At 46.1% G+C, this 15,038-nt stretch overlaps 1 protein-coding gene across 4 annotated transcripts in view; it reads right to left on the bottom strand.

Annotated features, from left to right (window-relative positions):
- Nucleotides 1-15,038, bottom strand: part of DLEC1 (DLEC1 cilia and flagella associated protein) — an 88,011-nt gene that overhangs the window by 37,571 nt on the left and 35,402 nt on the right. For all 4 annotated transcript variants that reach the window (XM_069561469.1, XM_069561470.1, XM_069561471.1 and 1 more), the window contains exons 7-10: nucleotides 3,243-3,330; nucleotides 2,566-2,739; nucleotides 1,804-1,940; nucleotides 31-123 (exon numbers count right to left, since the gene is read on the bottom strand). In XM_069561469.1, the coding sequence (XP_069417570.1) occupies nucleotides 31-123; nucleotides 1,804-1,940; nucleotides 2,566-2,739; nucleotides 3,243-3,330 (492 nt within the window). The remainder of the gene's footprint in view (nucleotides 1-30; nucleotides 124-1,803; nucleotides 1,941-2,565; nucleotides 2,740-3,242; nucleotides 3,331-15,038) is intronic.

Genomic DNA, 15,038 nt, shown 5'->3' with positions numbered 1-15,038 from the left:
GGGAGTACCTGCTACTGCCCCATCACCTACCTCCATGAATATGGCCTGCCCTGGAGCCAGCTCAAACACCGACGGCAGGATCCCAAAGGGAGGCTGCTCAACAAAGCCGATGGTGACAACGGCCTTAAAGAAAAGCAGAAGATGACCCAACAGTATGGAAGAAACTGTAAAGTCTCTTGCTCAGATGGCCCATGTCTCTCCTCCAAACATCCATGCTGTGATTTGAAGGCTCTTATGGATCATCCAGTCCCCTGTTCATGAAGAAACTGAGACGCAGCCATTCAGCAAGCACTTACTCAACCTGCACCAGACGGGGTTCTGACGTTGAAAGACAAGTACATCACAGAGCGTCTGCAAAGAGCTGCCTATCGGTCGGAGGTACAAGACCACTGACAAGGGTTTCAGACGCAAAGCAGGAGGCGTGTGGGAAGGTCTCCCCCAGGAGGCGGGCTCCCTCACACAGTCCTTTCCCTACTGCAGCACCAGGGAATGTGTGGCTCGTGCCAGCTTCTGCGTCTGCCTTCATTCCCAACCCAGCCCTGGCCATGAGCTCCTGAAGCAAGCTGCCAACTTGTTAGCAGAGCTGCAGCCCCGATGCCTACACAGGAAGCCGCGAGCATGCAGGGACACAAGCCCGTGCCTCCAGGTCCCTGGCACGTGGCAGCTATGAGTGAAATGTCTCAGGGAACGTGTGGTCTCCTGGATCTATCGCTTGTTTCCAGAGATGCACAGAAAGCAAGGCATCTCTCCTCTGAGAAAGATACCGGTGTGCACGAGCGTGACGGTCAGTGCTGTCAGCACGGGGCTGCCATGGGGCATGTGGGCTGGGAGGGAGCCTGGGCAAACGGTGGGGCGGGGGCGGGCATGCGCACACGCCCTGCTTCTCAGCTCCAGTTGACAGGGCCACAGTGGATCCTGGCCCAGGGCTGCACATCTTCCAGTGTTTCAGAGAAAGTGCAAATGCACATTTTTAGATGTTATCTTTTTTTTTTGTATTTTCCACATAGCATGCAGGATCTTGATTCGCCAGGGATCGAACCCGAGCCCCCGCAGTGGAAGTGCAGAGCCCTACCCACGGGATAGCCAGGGAGCTTCCTGAAATCTCTGTATCTTTAATTGTTGACTCAAGATATGTTTTTAAGCAATGCTGGATTCTCTACTGACTCAGATGGTGAAGAATCTGCCTGCAATGTAGGAGACCCGGGTTCAGTCCCTGGGTCAGGAAGATCCCCTGGAGGAGGGCATGGCAACCCACTCCCGTATTCTTGTCTGGAGAATCCCATGGACAGAGGAGCCTCATGAGCTACAGTCCATGGGGTCGCAAAGAGTCAGACATGACTGAGCGACTAACACTTTCAGTTTCAAGCAATGTTAGCTCAAAAATGTTTTGAGGCCCTGTGCCAAATATACATGACCACAAAATTCAACCAAAGAGTTTCCAATTTGTGACCTCTGCTATAGTCAAACATTTGCCACAATAATGACTGACTGAATGACTTAATGAATGAATGAATGGGTATAGGGACATCCAAGACAGGCCCTGAAGGACGGGAGAGGTGATGAGACCTGTTCAGGCCTTGAAGGACAGGAGAGGTGATGGGACCTGCCCGGGGTCACACAGGTATTAGGAGTATAACAAGAATTACAGTGGTATACTCTGTACCTCCTGGTTCTTAAGGGACTGTGGCTCTACAATTCTGTCCACTGCGTTTTCAGCCCCAGGGGCACTCGAGCAAGTCCCTCTCGGGGGTTACTGCATTCGATGGACTTGCTTTTTTTCCAGGAAGTGCTGTGAGCACTCACCCTGAAGCTGGGCGGTGGCCAGCTCTTCTTAGGCATGATACAGAACTTGCCCACGCTGAAGCCCACGTTTTTGCAGATGAATCTGGTTATCTTCATGCCCCCAATGAGGCAGTAGCCGCAGTCCAGCACAGGTGACACTGCAGCCACAGGGGAAGATGGGCAAGAGAAACAACCCGGGCTCTCCCGAGGCGTGGCCCAAGCTGAGAGTGGCTGTTGCGGGGCTGGGCGGGGCGGGGCGGGGGGAGGGATGGGCGGGGCGGGGGAGGGATGGGCGGGGCGGGGGGAGGGATGGGCGGGGCGGGGGAGGGATGGGCTGGGCGGGGGAGGGATGGGCGGGGCGGGGGAGGGATGGGCGGGGCGGGGGAGGGATGGGCGGGGCGGGGGAGGGATGGGCGGGGCGGGGGAAGGATGGACCGGGACAAGCCCCGCCCCTGCTTCCACCTGGCAGTGGTTGGTGCCCCAGAACACCGCGTGCTTGGGCCTCAGGGTGCCCCGAGCCAGTGCCGCCTAGGCTGGGGTCACCTGGGCCGCGGCCTGCTTTCCTGATATGTGTCGCTCAGAGTCTGCCTCCCCCCGGGGAAGTAGGACAGTCAGGGCCTAACTCTGGAAGAATGAGGGATCTTCGGGCAGGTCCCTCCTCAGGACTCAGAAGCCCCTGCCCAAGGGGTCAGGCTGTGTGCTGCCAGCGTGGGGCCCTGTGGGCAGGTGTCCTTTAGAGGGGCACCAGCCCTTACCGACCCCCGGAGGGCAGCAGGTACTTACACGTCAGCACAGGGGGCGGCCTCCGGGCCTGCAGGGGGATCAGGAGCGTGTGCGCTGACTGGGTCTCCACTAAAATAAAGTCATCAAAATCCCCAAGGCAGTTGGGAAAAAACTGGACAATGTACTGGCAGGTCATTCCAGGAGCCACCATTCCACCTTCTCCTGGGAACATCCCTGCGGGTGCCAAAAGTGACAATGAGATTCTGGAGACCAGGTCAAAATCCCAGGACCTAAGGTGGGGAGGGCAGTGACAGTACCACCTGGGACGTCAGGGAGGCCATGCCTGGCCCTGTGGCTTAGCAGTCACTTTGTGGGCAGCAGATAGACACTTGAGATTTCTAGGGAGCAGAGGGGACACGATCAGAGCTGTTCTTAAGGAGAACCCGAGTCACGGGAGCAGGAAGGCTGGCTGGGAGGCCGGTGCCATGGCCTAAGTGAGGAGCCAGGGTGCAGTGACGCTGCGCAGAGCAAGGAGAGGGCTGAACTGAGCTTGGGGGTGCGATCCAAGGAGGAAGTGTCAGGCGGGGGGGGGGGGGGGGGGGGGCTCTGTGGGAGGCCGCCTTGGAGCACAAAGGGTGCAGCCTCAGGAGCCACCCGGAGCCCCGTGGGGACACAACCTTGGGCAAGGCCAGCAGACAATTTCGAGGATGGGCAGGCCACTGCCACCCTGAGCTTACCCAGTCCCAGGGCGAAGTAGGGCGTGGACGGAGGGAGGACTCGAAGGTGGCGGCTGGTGGATGTGGTGTTCTGCAGGGAGATCACCGTCTGTGCAGAGACAAAGCGACACGTGCGCACACAGGGGTTGTGAAACCTGGGGCTTGCATAATAATACGGGAACGGGGTGGGGGATGAATGAAACGAGCTTGGCCCCGTGTCACTAACTGTCGAGCTGGTGAGGGGGCCGTGGGATTTCAGGTAACTGTTCTACCCACTTTTGTTTGGTTTTAGAAAAAAAGAACTACAAGGTAAACAGAGGTGGGAGTAGATCTGACCTGGCCTCTGGCCTGTTTAAAACCACAGCAATGTTTGTTTTATTTTTATTTATTTGGCTGAGCCAGGTCTCTGTTGCGGCATGTGGGATCTTAGCTTTCTGACCAAGGATTGGATGTGGGCCCCCCACACTGGGTGCGCTGGGTCCCAGCCACTGGACCACCAGGCAAGTCCCCAAAATCACAGCTATTGTTTACTGAGTTTCTCGACTTCCCAATGACCAGGGAAGTGAAGTGAAGAAGTGAAGTGAAAGTCGTTCAGTCGTGTCTGACTCTTTTGGAAGGTGAGAACTACCTCTATTTTAGGGCAAATAAACTGAAGTTCAGAGAGCCTCCTTCCCTGGAAAGTAACAGTGGAGAGACTGAGCCCGGGACCCTGAAGCTCTGCCTTCTCGCCTCTCACTCACTGCTCTTTCTCCACATAATCCATTTTCTTTTTTTTTAACCACACCTTTTTTTTGACCACACCACGTAGCATGCAGGATCTCAGTTCTCCAACAACCAGGGATCAAACCTGTGCCCCTTGCAGAGGAAGCTAGGCGTCTCAGAACCACTAGACCACCAGGGAAGTCCCCTGACATAACCCTTTGAGCCACTTCTTCTCAAGGGCCCAGCCAGGGGTGCTACCTGCATTCAGGGTTGTAACGGGGCCTCTCTCCATCACTCAGCCCATTCCCCCTCATTGAACCCTGCCTTCTGTTCCCCCTCAGATCGGGAGACCCCTAAGGTCTCAGCACCTAGAACTGAACTCACACAGTGCTGACCCCCAACAGCACTCAGCACAATGCTCAGCACGGAAGAAGAACTCCACACATGCACACACCTTTGGCTCCTATTTTGTGAAATATTACACCGGGAAAAACATATGAATTATAACATGACAAGCCATTTTTCCAGCTTAAAAAGTAAAACATGAAAAACACAGATGAAGCCTGGCCCCAGCCCCACACCAGATAACAGCCCCATAAATTCGAAGCATGTCTTCATACTTTTATTCAGAGGGGTGCTTTCCTAAATCAGACTTCTCTGGTGCTTCAGACGGTAAAGCCTCTGCCTTCAATGCGGGAGACTCGAGTTCGATCCCTGGGTTGGGAAGATCCTCTGGAGAAGGAAATGGCAACCCACTCCAGGACTCTTGCCTGGAAAATTCCACGGACAGAGGAGCCTGGCAGCCTACAGTCCATGGGGTCACAAAGACTCAGACATGACTGAGTGAATTTACTTTTCCTAAATCAACATTTAAGTCCATTTTTGGCCAGCACAACATACTGCCTCAATCCACCTGTGAACCAGATCCACACATGCTCTGAACCAGATCAGAGAGACCCACATTATAATTTTTATTTCTCCAATATTAGTGATGATGAGCATCTTTTCATAAGTTTGTTATTTAGGTGTTCTCTTGTGTGCTATGTCTGATCACAGTGTCCATCTGCCACTGTGTACTTTTTTTTAATTGACTTGCAGAAATTCTTTATATTTTCTGGGCACTAACATTTTATAAGGTATACGTTATAAACAACCACAAGCTTATAACTTGTATTATCTTTAAAACTTTACTATACCAGAGGTCATCACACCCTACTTCCCACCTCCTAGAGCTTTGATTGCTGTCAGATTCGGCGGGGAGGGGAGTCAACTCCAGAATCACATCCTAAGGGTCTGCTGTTTTCAGGCCCTTCTGAGGCCACATGTCACAGCCCAGGTTCCCCATAAAGTGGAGTCTTGTATCAGCTTTAAAATTTTAACATAACATTTATCAATTTTTCGGTTCAAGGTTTAGACTTTAGTGTCAAGAAACCTTTTATCTCCTATATTTCCTTCCTACCTTTTTGCTTGAGATCTTTGCTGGAAAGCATTTTGTTGAGGCTATGGAGTGAGGTAGGGATTAAATTATTTTCCACAGGGCAAGGACACTAATTCCATTTTGCCTTTTCAGATCTGCACAGGTGCATAGACAGCCCTGGGAACTGTTCCCTCAATCTGCTATTTTCCCAAATACAGGGCTAGCTTGCAGGTGTCACCACGAATCGAGGTGTTCATGACAGCAGCTGCCCTTCGTGTTCACGGAGGCATGCCTCTAGAGAGCCTTGCTCCCAGCCAAACCCCTGACCGAATGAGAGAGCAGTTTATGAAGGGATGTCCCGTGGGACAGAATAATCAATTGCACTGACCAGAGTTCAGGGCAGTAACACATTCTCGTGTTGGCTCTGCCTCCTTCCACCCCCTCTCCTCAGTCCTCCCTGGAACTGTAAACAAAAGCACGTACTCTCACCACCTCAGACTCTACCTTATGGGGAATCTGGGCTGTGACGCTTGCCATCAGAAGAGTCTGAAAGCAGCAGATTCTGAGGATGTGACTCTGGAGTTGATGTTCTCTTGTCTGACGGCGAGCAGAACTCTAGCTGCTGGGAAGTAGGGTGCGATGACCCCTGGGATACATCACAATTACTAAGGGTTCTTCCCCATGGGCAACTGAAATGAGGAGGTGCAGGCGGAGGGAGCTCAGGCACTGAACTGTGGTAGCTACAGCATGGTTGCAAGGTCTGTGCAAACAGTAATTACAAGGATTGTGAAAGGGGCTGGCTTTCCTTAAATGCACTGGAAGCCACAGAGGAAAAAAAAAAGATAGGCTTAGGGCAGCCAGTTCAAGGGCCACCGTGAAGACACTCCTTGCCTTCCTGGGTTACACGCAATTTGCTCCTGGGGTATGTGTGTGCGTGTGTATGTGTGTGCGTGTGTATGTGTGTGTGTGCGTGTGTATGTGTGTGCGTGTGTATGTGCATGCGTGTGTATGTGTGTTTTCTTACTTCGTTTTCTACTTAGTATTTCTGAACCTATGCTCTTTTTTTTCTTTCATACGTCTTTCAAAGTTACCGAAATATGGAAAGAAAACAAAAGGGAAAGTATGTGAAACATAATAAGCTCCTGGCTTACAAAGTATATAGATCTCCACTCCTACCGCAACTCCTTAGCTTCCAGCACTTGCAGCCCACATCCCAGTCTGCTCCTTCACTCAGGACAGGTAAGCCCTCTCACAGCTCCAAAGGACAGAGGATGGGATGGCCCATGCTCTCCTCTCACCGCCCAAATAATACATTATTTGTTTATTTATGCCATGCAGCTTGTGGGATCTTAGTTTCCCAACCAAGGACTGAACCCACACCCTCAGCAGCGAGAGCATGGAGCCCTAACCACTGGGCCACCGCAGTGCCTGAGTCTATGTGCTTCAACAAGACTGGCTACGGCTCTCGCTGTCATACTTCCTTATTTGGCTTTGGTTCAAGGTGGTACTAGGCTCTGTCTTAGTCTAAAACATCATAAACTGGGTGGCTTATGAACAACAGGAATGTACTTCTCACAGTTCTGGAGGCTGGAAAGTCTAAGGTCAAGTGGCCAGCATGGATGTGTTTTGATGAAGGCCCTCTTCCATTCACAGCTGGCAACTTCTCACCGTGCCCTCAAGGGGTGGGAGGGGCAAGGGATCTCTCCAGAGCCTCTTCAGAAAGGCTCTAGTCCCATTTACGAAGGCTTCATGCTCATGCCCTAAGCGCCTCTCCAAGACCCCACCTTCTAATACCATCATCTTTGACAGTTAGAACTTCAACAGATGAATTTTGGAGGGACACAAACATTCAGACCATAGCAGGCTCATTACCTAAGGATGAGGGTATGCTCCTTTCTCTAGTCTCTAAAAGTTTATATAAGATAGGGATTAGCTTGAGTGTTTGGTGGTATATACCTGTAAAATGATCTGGGCATGGTGTTTCTTTTGGTAGGTTTTCTTTTTAAGGTATTTTCATCAAATTGCACAGCCACATAGTTAAGAGAGTCAAAGGGTTCTACAAAGCTCTGAAAATAGAAATCCTGCCCTCTTCCCCTGCCTCCACGCCCACCATTTCCCACAACCAGATGAAAACACTTTTTCCTCCTTTAGCTGATTATTTTGAAAATTACTTCCATGTCTCCAGATGGCATGCTAATTTTTTTTTTGGTTTTAGGTATTAATTACGGATGACATGGATATTCTCCTTCCTCGCCCATAACCAGCTTACCGTATGCCATCCTACCTATCCTTCCTACCCTCATCTTCCTGATGCAAATTACGTCATACTCATGGTTAAATCGGCTTTCCTGGTGGCTCAGCTGGTAAAGAATCTGCCTCCAATGTGGGAGACTCAGGTTCAATCCCTGGGTCAGGAAGATCCCCTGGAGAATGGACAGGCTCCCCACTCTAGTATTCCTGGGCTTTCCTTGTGGCTCAGCTGGTAAAGAATCCGCCTGCAGTGCGGGAGACCTGGGTTCGATCCCTGGGTTGGGAAGATCCCCTGGAGAAGGAAAAGGCTACCCACTCCAGTATTCTGGCCTGGAGAATCCCATGGACTGTATAGTCCCTGGGGTCCCAAAGAGTCGGACACGACTGAGCGACTATCACTTTCTTTCATGGTTAGATCAGTAATTAATGTTTACGTTATTGGTTGCTATGTAAAAAATAGTCACAGCTGAGCATGAAATTCTCCCTTGAACAATTTTTGTTTCTTCTGGAGTTAATCAACCAATTATTTTGTTTGCCATGTACTTATCAATAATTTTTAAATTTTTATTTTAATTTTTTTGGCCACACTGCATGTGGGATCTTAGTGCCCCAACCAAGGATCAAACCCATGCCTACTGAGTTGGAAGGCAGAGTCTTAACCACTTAAGTCTCCCTTATCAATAATTTAATCTCTTTCCACTACCCTACAAGGCTCTTCTCACGATGTCCTGGATGTATCAGGGACTCTGATCAGTGTCACCCCCACAGGTCAACTCCACAAGAGCTTTCTGGCCTCTTCTAATCTGGACTGGTCACCTGTTATGCCTACTGCTGTCACCCAGGACAGGTCAACCCCTGTAGCAGGTTTCAGACACGCCCACGAGTTCTCCTCCCATTGAGAGGTGAGGTCTATGTAGCTTCCCCTCAAATCGGGGCCAACCTTAGGGAGTCACTTGTACCCTATAGCATAGCAATCAGAGGATGCAATGACTTCCTCTCCTACTGAAAGGGAACCTTCAAGGTTAGGTCATAAAAAGTGATGCAGCCTCCCTCTTGCTGGTAGGGAACTCACTTCAAAGCTCTGATCATTCACTTTGAGCTGCCTGATTACCCTGAGGTGGAAGCCCAGGCCACACAGAGAATTCACGCACAGACTCAGGTGACACCCAACATCAACTACTCTGTGACTGAAAATGTCTCAGGTGGCTCCAGTCTCACCTTTCAGGTTACCCCCAGGCACTAACTTTTTCTAGCTAAGGCCTCAAACACCATGGAACAAGCCTTTCCCGTTGGGCCCTGTCAGAATTTCTAAAATCTACAGGCATGATAAAAATGGTTGCTTTAAGTTGTTAAGCGTTGGGAGTTCTCTGGTGGCCCAGTGGCTAAGACTTCGCACTCCCAATGCAAGGGGCCCAGGTTCGATCCCGGGTTAGGGAACTAGATCTCACATGTCGCAACTAAAAGACCTTGCCTGCTGCAACTAAAGACTCCACATGCCACAACTTGAAGAAGAGAGAAGACTCTGCATGCCATAACTAAGACCTGGCACAGCCAAATAGATAAATATTAAAAAAAAAAATGTTGGTAAGTGTTGCAACAGCACTAACAGAAAAGCCCCTTAACCATTACTAAGCTGGGCCTTTCCTTCACTGGCCTCCTGTGTTGGATCTTTCGTTTCCCACATACCAAGCCTTCCTCTTCCTTGATTTACTCACCTATATAGGGAAGCACGCTCCCCTCAAGTTTCCTGAGAAAGGGTGCAATGAGACATATATTTTTAAAGACTTGGAAAATTTGAAAATGTTCTTATCCTTAAACTGTATAGTTAAACAAGGTAAACAACTTATGTACACAGTCATACTGTCCAAGAGATGCAAGGTGCAAATTTCTAAGAGATGTCACCAGATACAATTCCATCTATAAGCAGACTGTGGAGGACTGCGTCTCTCTTTTGGGAGGTGTGCTCTGGGGAAACTGGCCACTGTGCTCTGAGGAAGGGAAGAGAGAGTAAAGGATCTAGCTGATGTGGAGAAGCCTCAGGGAGAAGAGCTGAGGTCTCAGCCAAAAGCCAGCATTAACCACCACACATGTGAGTGAAGGAGACTTTGGCTCCGGGCTCTTGGCTGAGTCCCCAGACATCGCACAGAAGAGAGAAACTCTCCTCTCTGTGTCCCCCTGATCAGAGAGCAAACTGCTATTCCACACTGTGAAGTCAGGCCAGTTTGCTGCATGGCCACAGAAAGTGGAGCGCTGGACATATTAAGAGAGACCCCAGTGAAAGTTGCCCTTTAAAACCATGTCAGAAGAGACCACTTCAAGTACTCCCTTTCTCTGCTTTCTTCTATCAAGTACTTTTAACCACAAATGCTGTTCTGAAGCCCCAGAATGTAATACACCTGACCTGTATGACTCCCACTGTATAAGTACTCAGAATCCTGCAACTGGACATATAGCCACTGTGGTGATCTGAACTGGAGGCTCAGTAAACTATTAGATGCAGAAACTTTCACAAATGGAATGTTATTCCAAGATTCTTCAGATGACTGTGGGTGGAGGGAGCTACAGGCGTGGAATGAGAGGAGGCATGATGGAATTAGACTGAATTAGAGGTTTCATCATGAAGTCATGATTTTAAATATATAAGCATGCAGACATAGAAATATGCATGTATATATGCATATATATATATACACCTCTCTCTCTCTCTATATATATATATATATATATACACACATATACATATATATGTGTGTGTGTGTATGTGTGGTTAGACCTATGAAATTGCTGTATTTTCACCTCTAAACATTTAGAGGACTTAGAAGCAATGACACCCCAGTAGCAAATAGCAGATCTAGTGCTTAGATCTTGGTTTCTAAATACCACTCTCCACTAAAAGCAACCAGAGCTTCTAGAATTGATGCCAGAACTGGGACAAACAGAGCACAAAATCAGCCTGGAACATCTTGTTCCAGAATGCAAGGAAGTGCTCAAGAAACTGCTAGGTCACATTAAAAGAACACAGAGACAACTTACAAGGCTCCCACTGGACAAATCTGGGATTCTTTCAGAGGCAAGATGGATGCTGACTTTAAATGAAATGATTCATTTTTGGCTAGATTAACATAAGCTTCATTAATTTCAATGGCTCTAAGTAGATGTGCCTGCACCGACAAAATGAACACAATACAACAGCCAACACGCTTCACAGTATGGCTATGTACTTCGAAAAAAAAAATGAAATAATTGATTAATCATGGGGGGGAAACCAATTACTTAACTAAAACTGACCGATCTTATTCTCTTGATTGGACCTACACTGACCCAAAAACTGGATACAGAATAGGTTCCAAATGTCTCTTGTAAGATTTAACATTGTATCTGACACTCGGGTGTTCAAGTGCTGCTGTGCCCTCAAGATCAAACTGACATTCAACAACCATTCTGCATCAGAGACTAAAGCCCTCAGGGTTAAATCCTCTCCTCTAGGAACTTCTGACCAAAATGGGGAGAACTGAGAAGTTTTTAATGAGGAAAACGGTGCAGACCTGACCTAAGATAAAGACAACAATAAAGGGCAGCCTGTCACATATATTCTACAATTAATTTCACAAGATTTTCTGGGAAATTCATTTTAAAAATTCTGAAACTGTTTTGATACCATCATTCAGACTACTTAAGAACAGACTGTCCAACTGGCCTCTTTCTTGCCACCAAAATATGCATATTTTGCACCAAAATATGCAAAATATTCACTATTCCCAGGACTTCTCTCGTGGTCCAGAGGTTAAGAATTCGCCTGCCAATGCAGGAAACACCAGTTCTATCCTTGGCCTGAGAACTAAGACCCCACAAGCTGCAGGGCAACGAAGCCCATGCGCGGCAACTACTGAGCCCGTGCACCCTAGAGCGCGTGGTCTGCACCAGGAGAAGCCACGCAATGGGAAGCCTGCGCGCTGCAGCTAGAGAAAGCCTGCGAGCAGCATCGGAGACCCAGCACAGCCGAACATAAAAAAGCAAGCAGCCAGAGAAATAAACAGAAGTTTCAACAAAGATTCACTGCTCTCAGACTAGTCCTTTTCTCCCCCCTCTCAGTTATAAGCGCTCTCTTTGCCTTTGTTCACTAACAACAATGTATCCGCCGTTATTGATCAAATAAGTGTGCAGACCACTAACTCCTCTGTCAATGAGTTTTCAATTTATAAGTATAGTATACCCTGTAGTGTGCTGGCAAGTGCTTAATAGCCAGTTCCTGGGGTGGGGAGAGCCCTGATTTGGTAGTGTTTGCTGATTTCAGTAGTGTTAAAACTCCCAATATGGTCAATTTCAAGACCAATGGGACATCACTGAGCAGGGAGTTGGGACGAGACGTGCACGGTCAGCCCTCATGAGCTAGTGTGACCTGGCTCCAGCACACCACAGGGAACAGGCGCATCTCAGAGACATGGGCTGTTAGTTCTACACTTTCTCACTTCCCTCTTCAAATTTTGTTGATGTCTTCTTTCACATCTTCATTTTCATCCTTCTGCTGTTCATTGTAGTTATCACTTTCACAAAATTTTTAAAATTATGACCTCAAATATATTTTCAAATTTCTAGGCATGAAGTTGTTCATAAACCTCATTATCTTTCTAACGTCTGTAGGATTCATAATGATGTCTTCATTTCCCCAATATTGGTTAATTTGTACCTTCTTAGTTTTATTAATCTTTTCAAAGAACTGACTTTTGGCTTTGTTGATCCTCACTATATTTGTTTTCTATTAAAATTAAAATGCTTTTTTATTTTAATTATTTCCTCCCTTCCAGCTTCTTTGGGCAAAATTTGCTATTTTTTTTTCTAATTTTTGAGATGTGTACATTGATCACTGATTTTCAGACTGTCTCTTTTCTAATATATGAACATAAGTCTATACATTTTCTTCTAAGAATACCTTTAGCTACATCCCAGAAGCTTTGGTGTTCCATTTAAAAATGATCATTATTTTCTAATTTATATTATAACTTCTTTGACTCATAGTCTAGTAATAAACTGCTTCATCTTCAAATATGTAGGGGGGTTTCTAGTTATATTTTTATTGTTCAGTCTACTTGGTCCAAACACTATATTTTCAGTCTTTTGAAATTTATTTCCTTTATGATCCAGCACGTAAGACAATTTTGGTAACATGTTCCAAGTATACTTTTAAAGACACTGTACACTGCAATTGCTGGTTGCAGTGTGATATATAACTCAATTAGATATAGTTTGTTAACTATATTGTTCAATTCTTCTATGTCCTTACTGTTATTTTTGTCTACTTGCCCTTTAAGTCTCTGAGAAAATGTTAAATCTCATGTTTGTTATTGATTCTGTTTTTCTTCTAAACTTATAAAATTTTGCTTATGTATTTTGAGGCTGAGTTATTAATATATGTAGATTTTAAATACCTGTATCTTTTGGAAAAATATTTTTTAAACCTTTGATCAGTATGAAATGTCCCTTTTATTTCTACTAATACTTCTTGCCTTAACATCTACTTTCTCTAACATTAGCATAGCCACACCAGTTTATTTTTTTTTTTGAAGTCTGTCTAATATCTTTTTCCATCCTTATATTTTCAATACTTTAGTATCTTTTTTATTTTGCAGGGGGAAGAAATTCAGAACATTTTCTTCAAGCCTGGCAGGAACTCCTAACAGTTTGGGTGGAGCAGACATCACAATGGAGATTTGTGTTCGTATTTCTAAAGGTTAGCCGATATCAGCAGCATTTAGTTGGTTTTGGTTTTTCTATCCAGTCCGATGATCCCTCTCTATCTTTTCTGTTTTGGGGAGGGGGGCCATGCCATGAAGCTTGCAGGGTCTTAGCTGCCCAACCAGAGACTAAAACCATGCCCTTGGTAGTGAAAGCAGGAATCCTAACCAGGGAACTGCCAGGGAACTCCCTGATCTTTCTCTTTCAACTGAAGTACTTGGTCCATTTAATTACTTCATGCAATTATCAACAAATTTAAGTTTAAATCTACCATGTTTTTATTTTTAACTTGAACAACACTATCCACCATGTTCCTTTTTCCTTGTCTCCTATTAATGGAAAAATTTTTTTAAATTTTCCATTTCTCCTTCTATTACCTTGCTACTTTTATATCATTTTACTATTTGAATAATGATTAGTTCAGAGACTACAACAAGCAGCCTTGAATTACTAAAGTTTCCATATTAATTATCACTTACACATCTGTAAGACAATCCAAGGGTCTTAGAACACTTTAAATCCACTTACCCCTCTGAGTTTTTATTAGAAGTCCCTACATATATTTAAAACAACACACATTATTACTAATAATAACTATATTGTTATTATGGTTATATTACATTTAATATTAATTTAGATGTCTCCACAAATTTTCCCTTACTGTTGCATTTCTTCTTGCATTTCCCTACTTCATGTGGCATAATTTTCTTCTGACTAGAGAATTCCTTTGATTCAGGTCTTCTGGTGATGAATTATTACTGCTGATAATGAAGCGTCAGTTTTTATTTGTCTGAGAAAGACTTCATTTTTTTTTTTTTGGCAATGCTATGCACCTTGCAAGCTCTTAGTTCTCCCACCAGGGACTGAACCCGGGCCCTCGGCAGTGAAAGTCTGGGGCCCTAACCACTGGATGGCCAGGGAAGTCCCTATCTTCATCTTTAAAGAATGTTTTCACTAGGTTTAGAATTCTAGATTGCAAGGTACTGTCTGTCATTGCTTTGAAGCTTCCATTCCAATACTTTCTAGCGTCTATCATTTCTGTTAGAAGGCAGTGAGTCTTTTCCCTCCAGATGCTTTAAGTTCCCCCCAAACCCTGTCTTTAGTTTAGAGCAGAACTTTATTATAATGTGTAAACATATAAGTATAGGTGCAAGGTACAGTTTTCTTTATTTTATCCTGCTTAGGGTGGTTAGTGCTTTACTCTATGGCATGAAGTCTTCATTACTTTTGGATCCTCCTCATCTATTATTTCTTCAAGTACTGCTTCTGTCACATCTCTCTCTCCTCTTTTTCTGGGGCTTCAATTATGTAACAGACCTGTTTACTATGTCCCATATTTTTTAATGCGATTTTCTATGTTCCTTCATTTTCTTTCTGCTTCAGTCTGATCATTTCCACTGACGCATCTGCACGTCTTCCCTTCGTCTGTGTCTAATTTGCTATTAAGCCTTTCTCTGGAGTAATTTCAGTTTTAGAATGTTCTTTTTTTCTTTTTTCCCTGTAGATCACTCAGGCTATCTAATTGCAACATCACCATAACTGGAAGTCACCACAGAACACAGTTCAGTTCAGTTGCTCAGTCGTGTCTGACTTTTTGAGACTTCATGGACTTCAGCACGCCAGGCTTCCCTGTCCATCATCAACCCCCAGAGCTTGCTCAAACTCATGTCCATAAAGTCGGTGATGCCATCCAAATGTCTCATCCTCTGTCGTCC

This window comes from Ovis canadensis, chromosome 19, assembly GCF_042477335.2.
Source record: "Ovis canadensis isolate MfBH-ARS-UI-01 breed Bighorn chromosome 19, ARS-UI_OviCan_v2, whole genome shotgun sequence".
Classification (NCBI taxonomy): Eukaryota; Metazoa; Chordata; class Mammalia; order Artiodactyla; family Bovidae; genus Ovis; species Ovis canadensis.
This window is presented reverse-complemented; position numbering and strand designations above follow the sequence as displayed.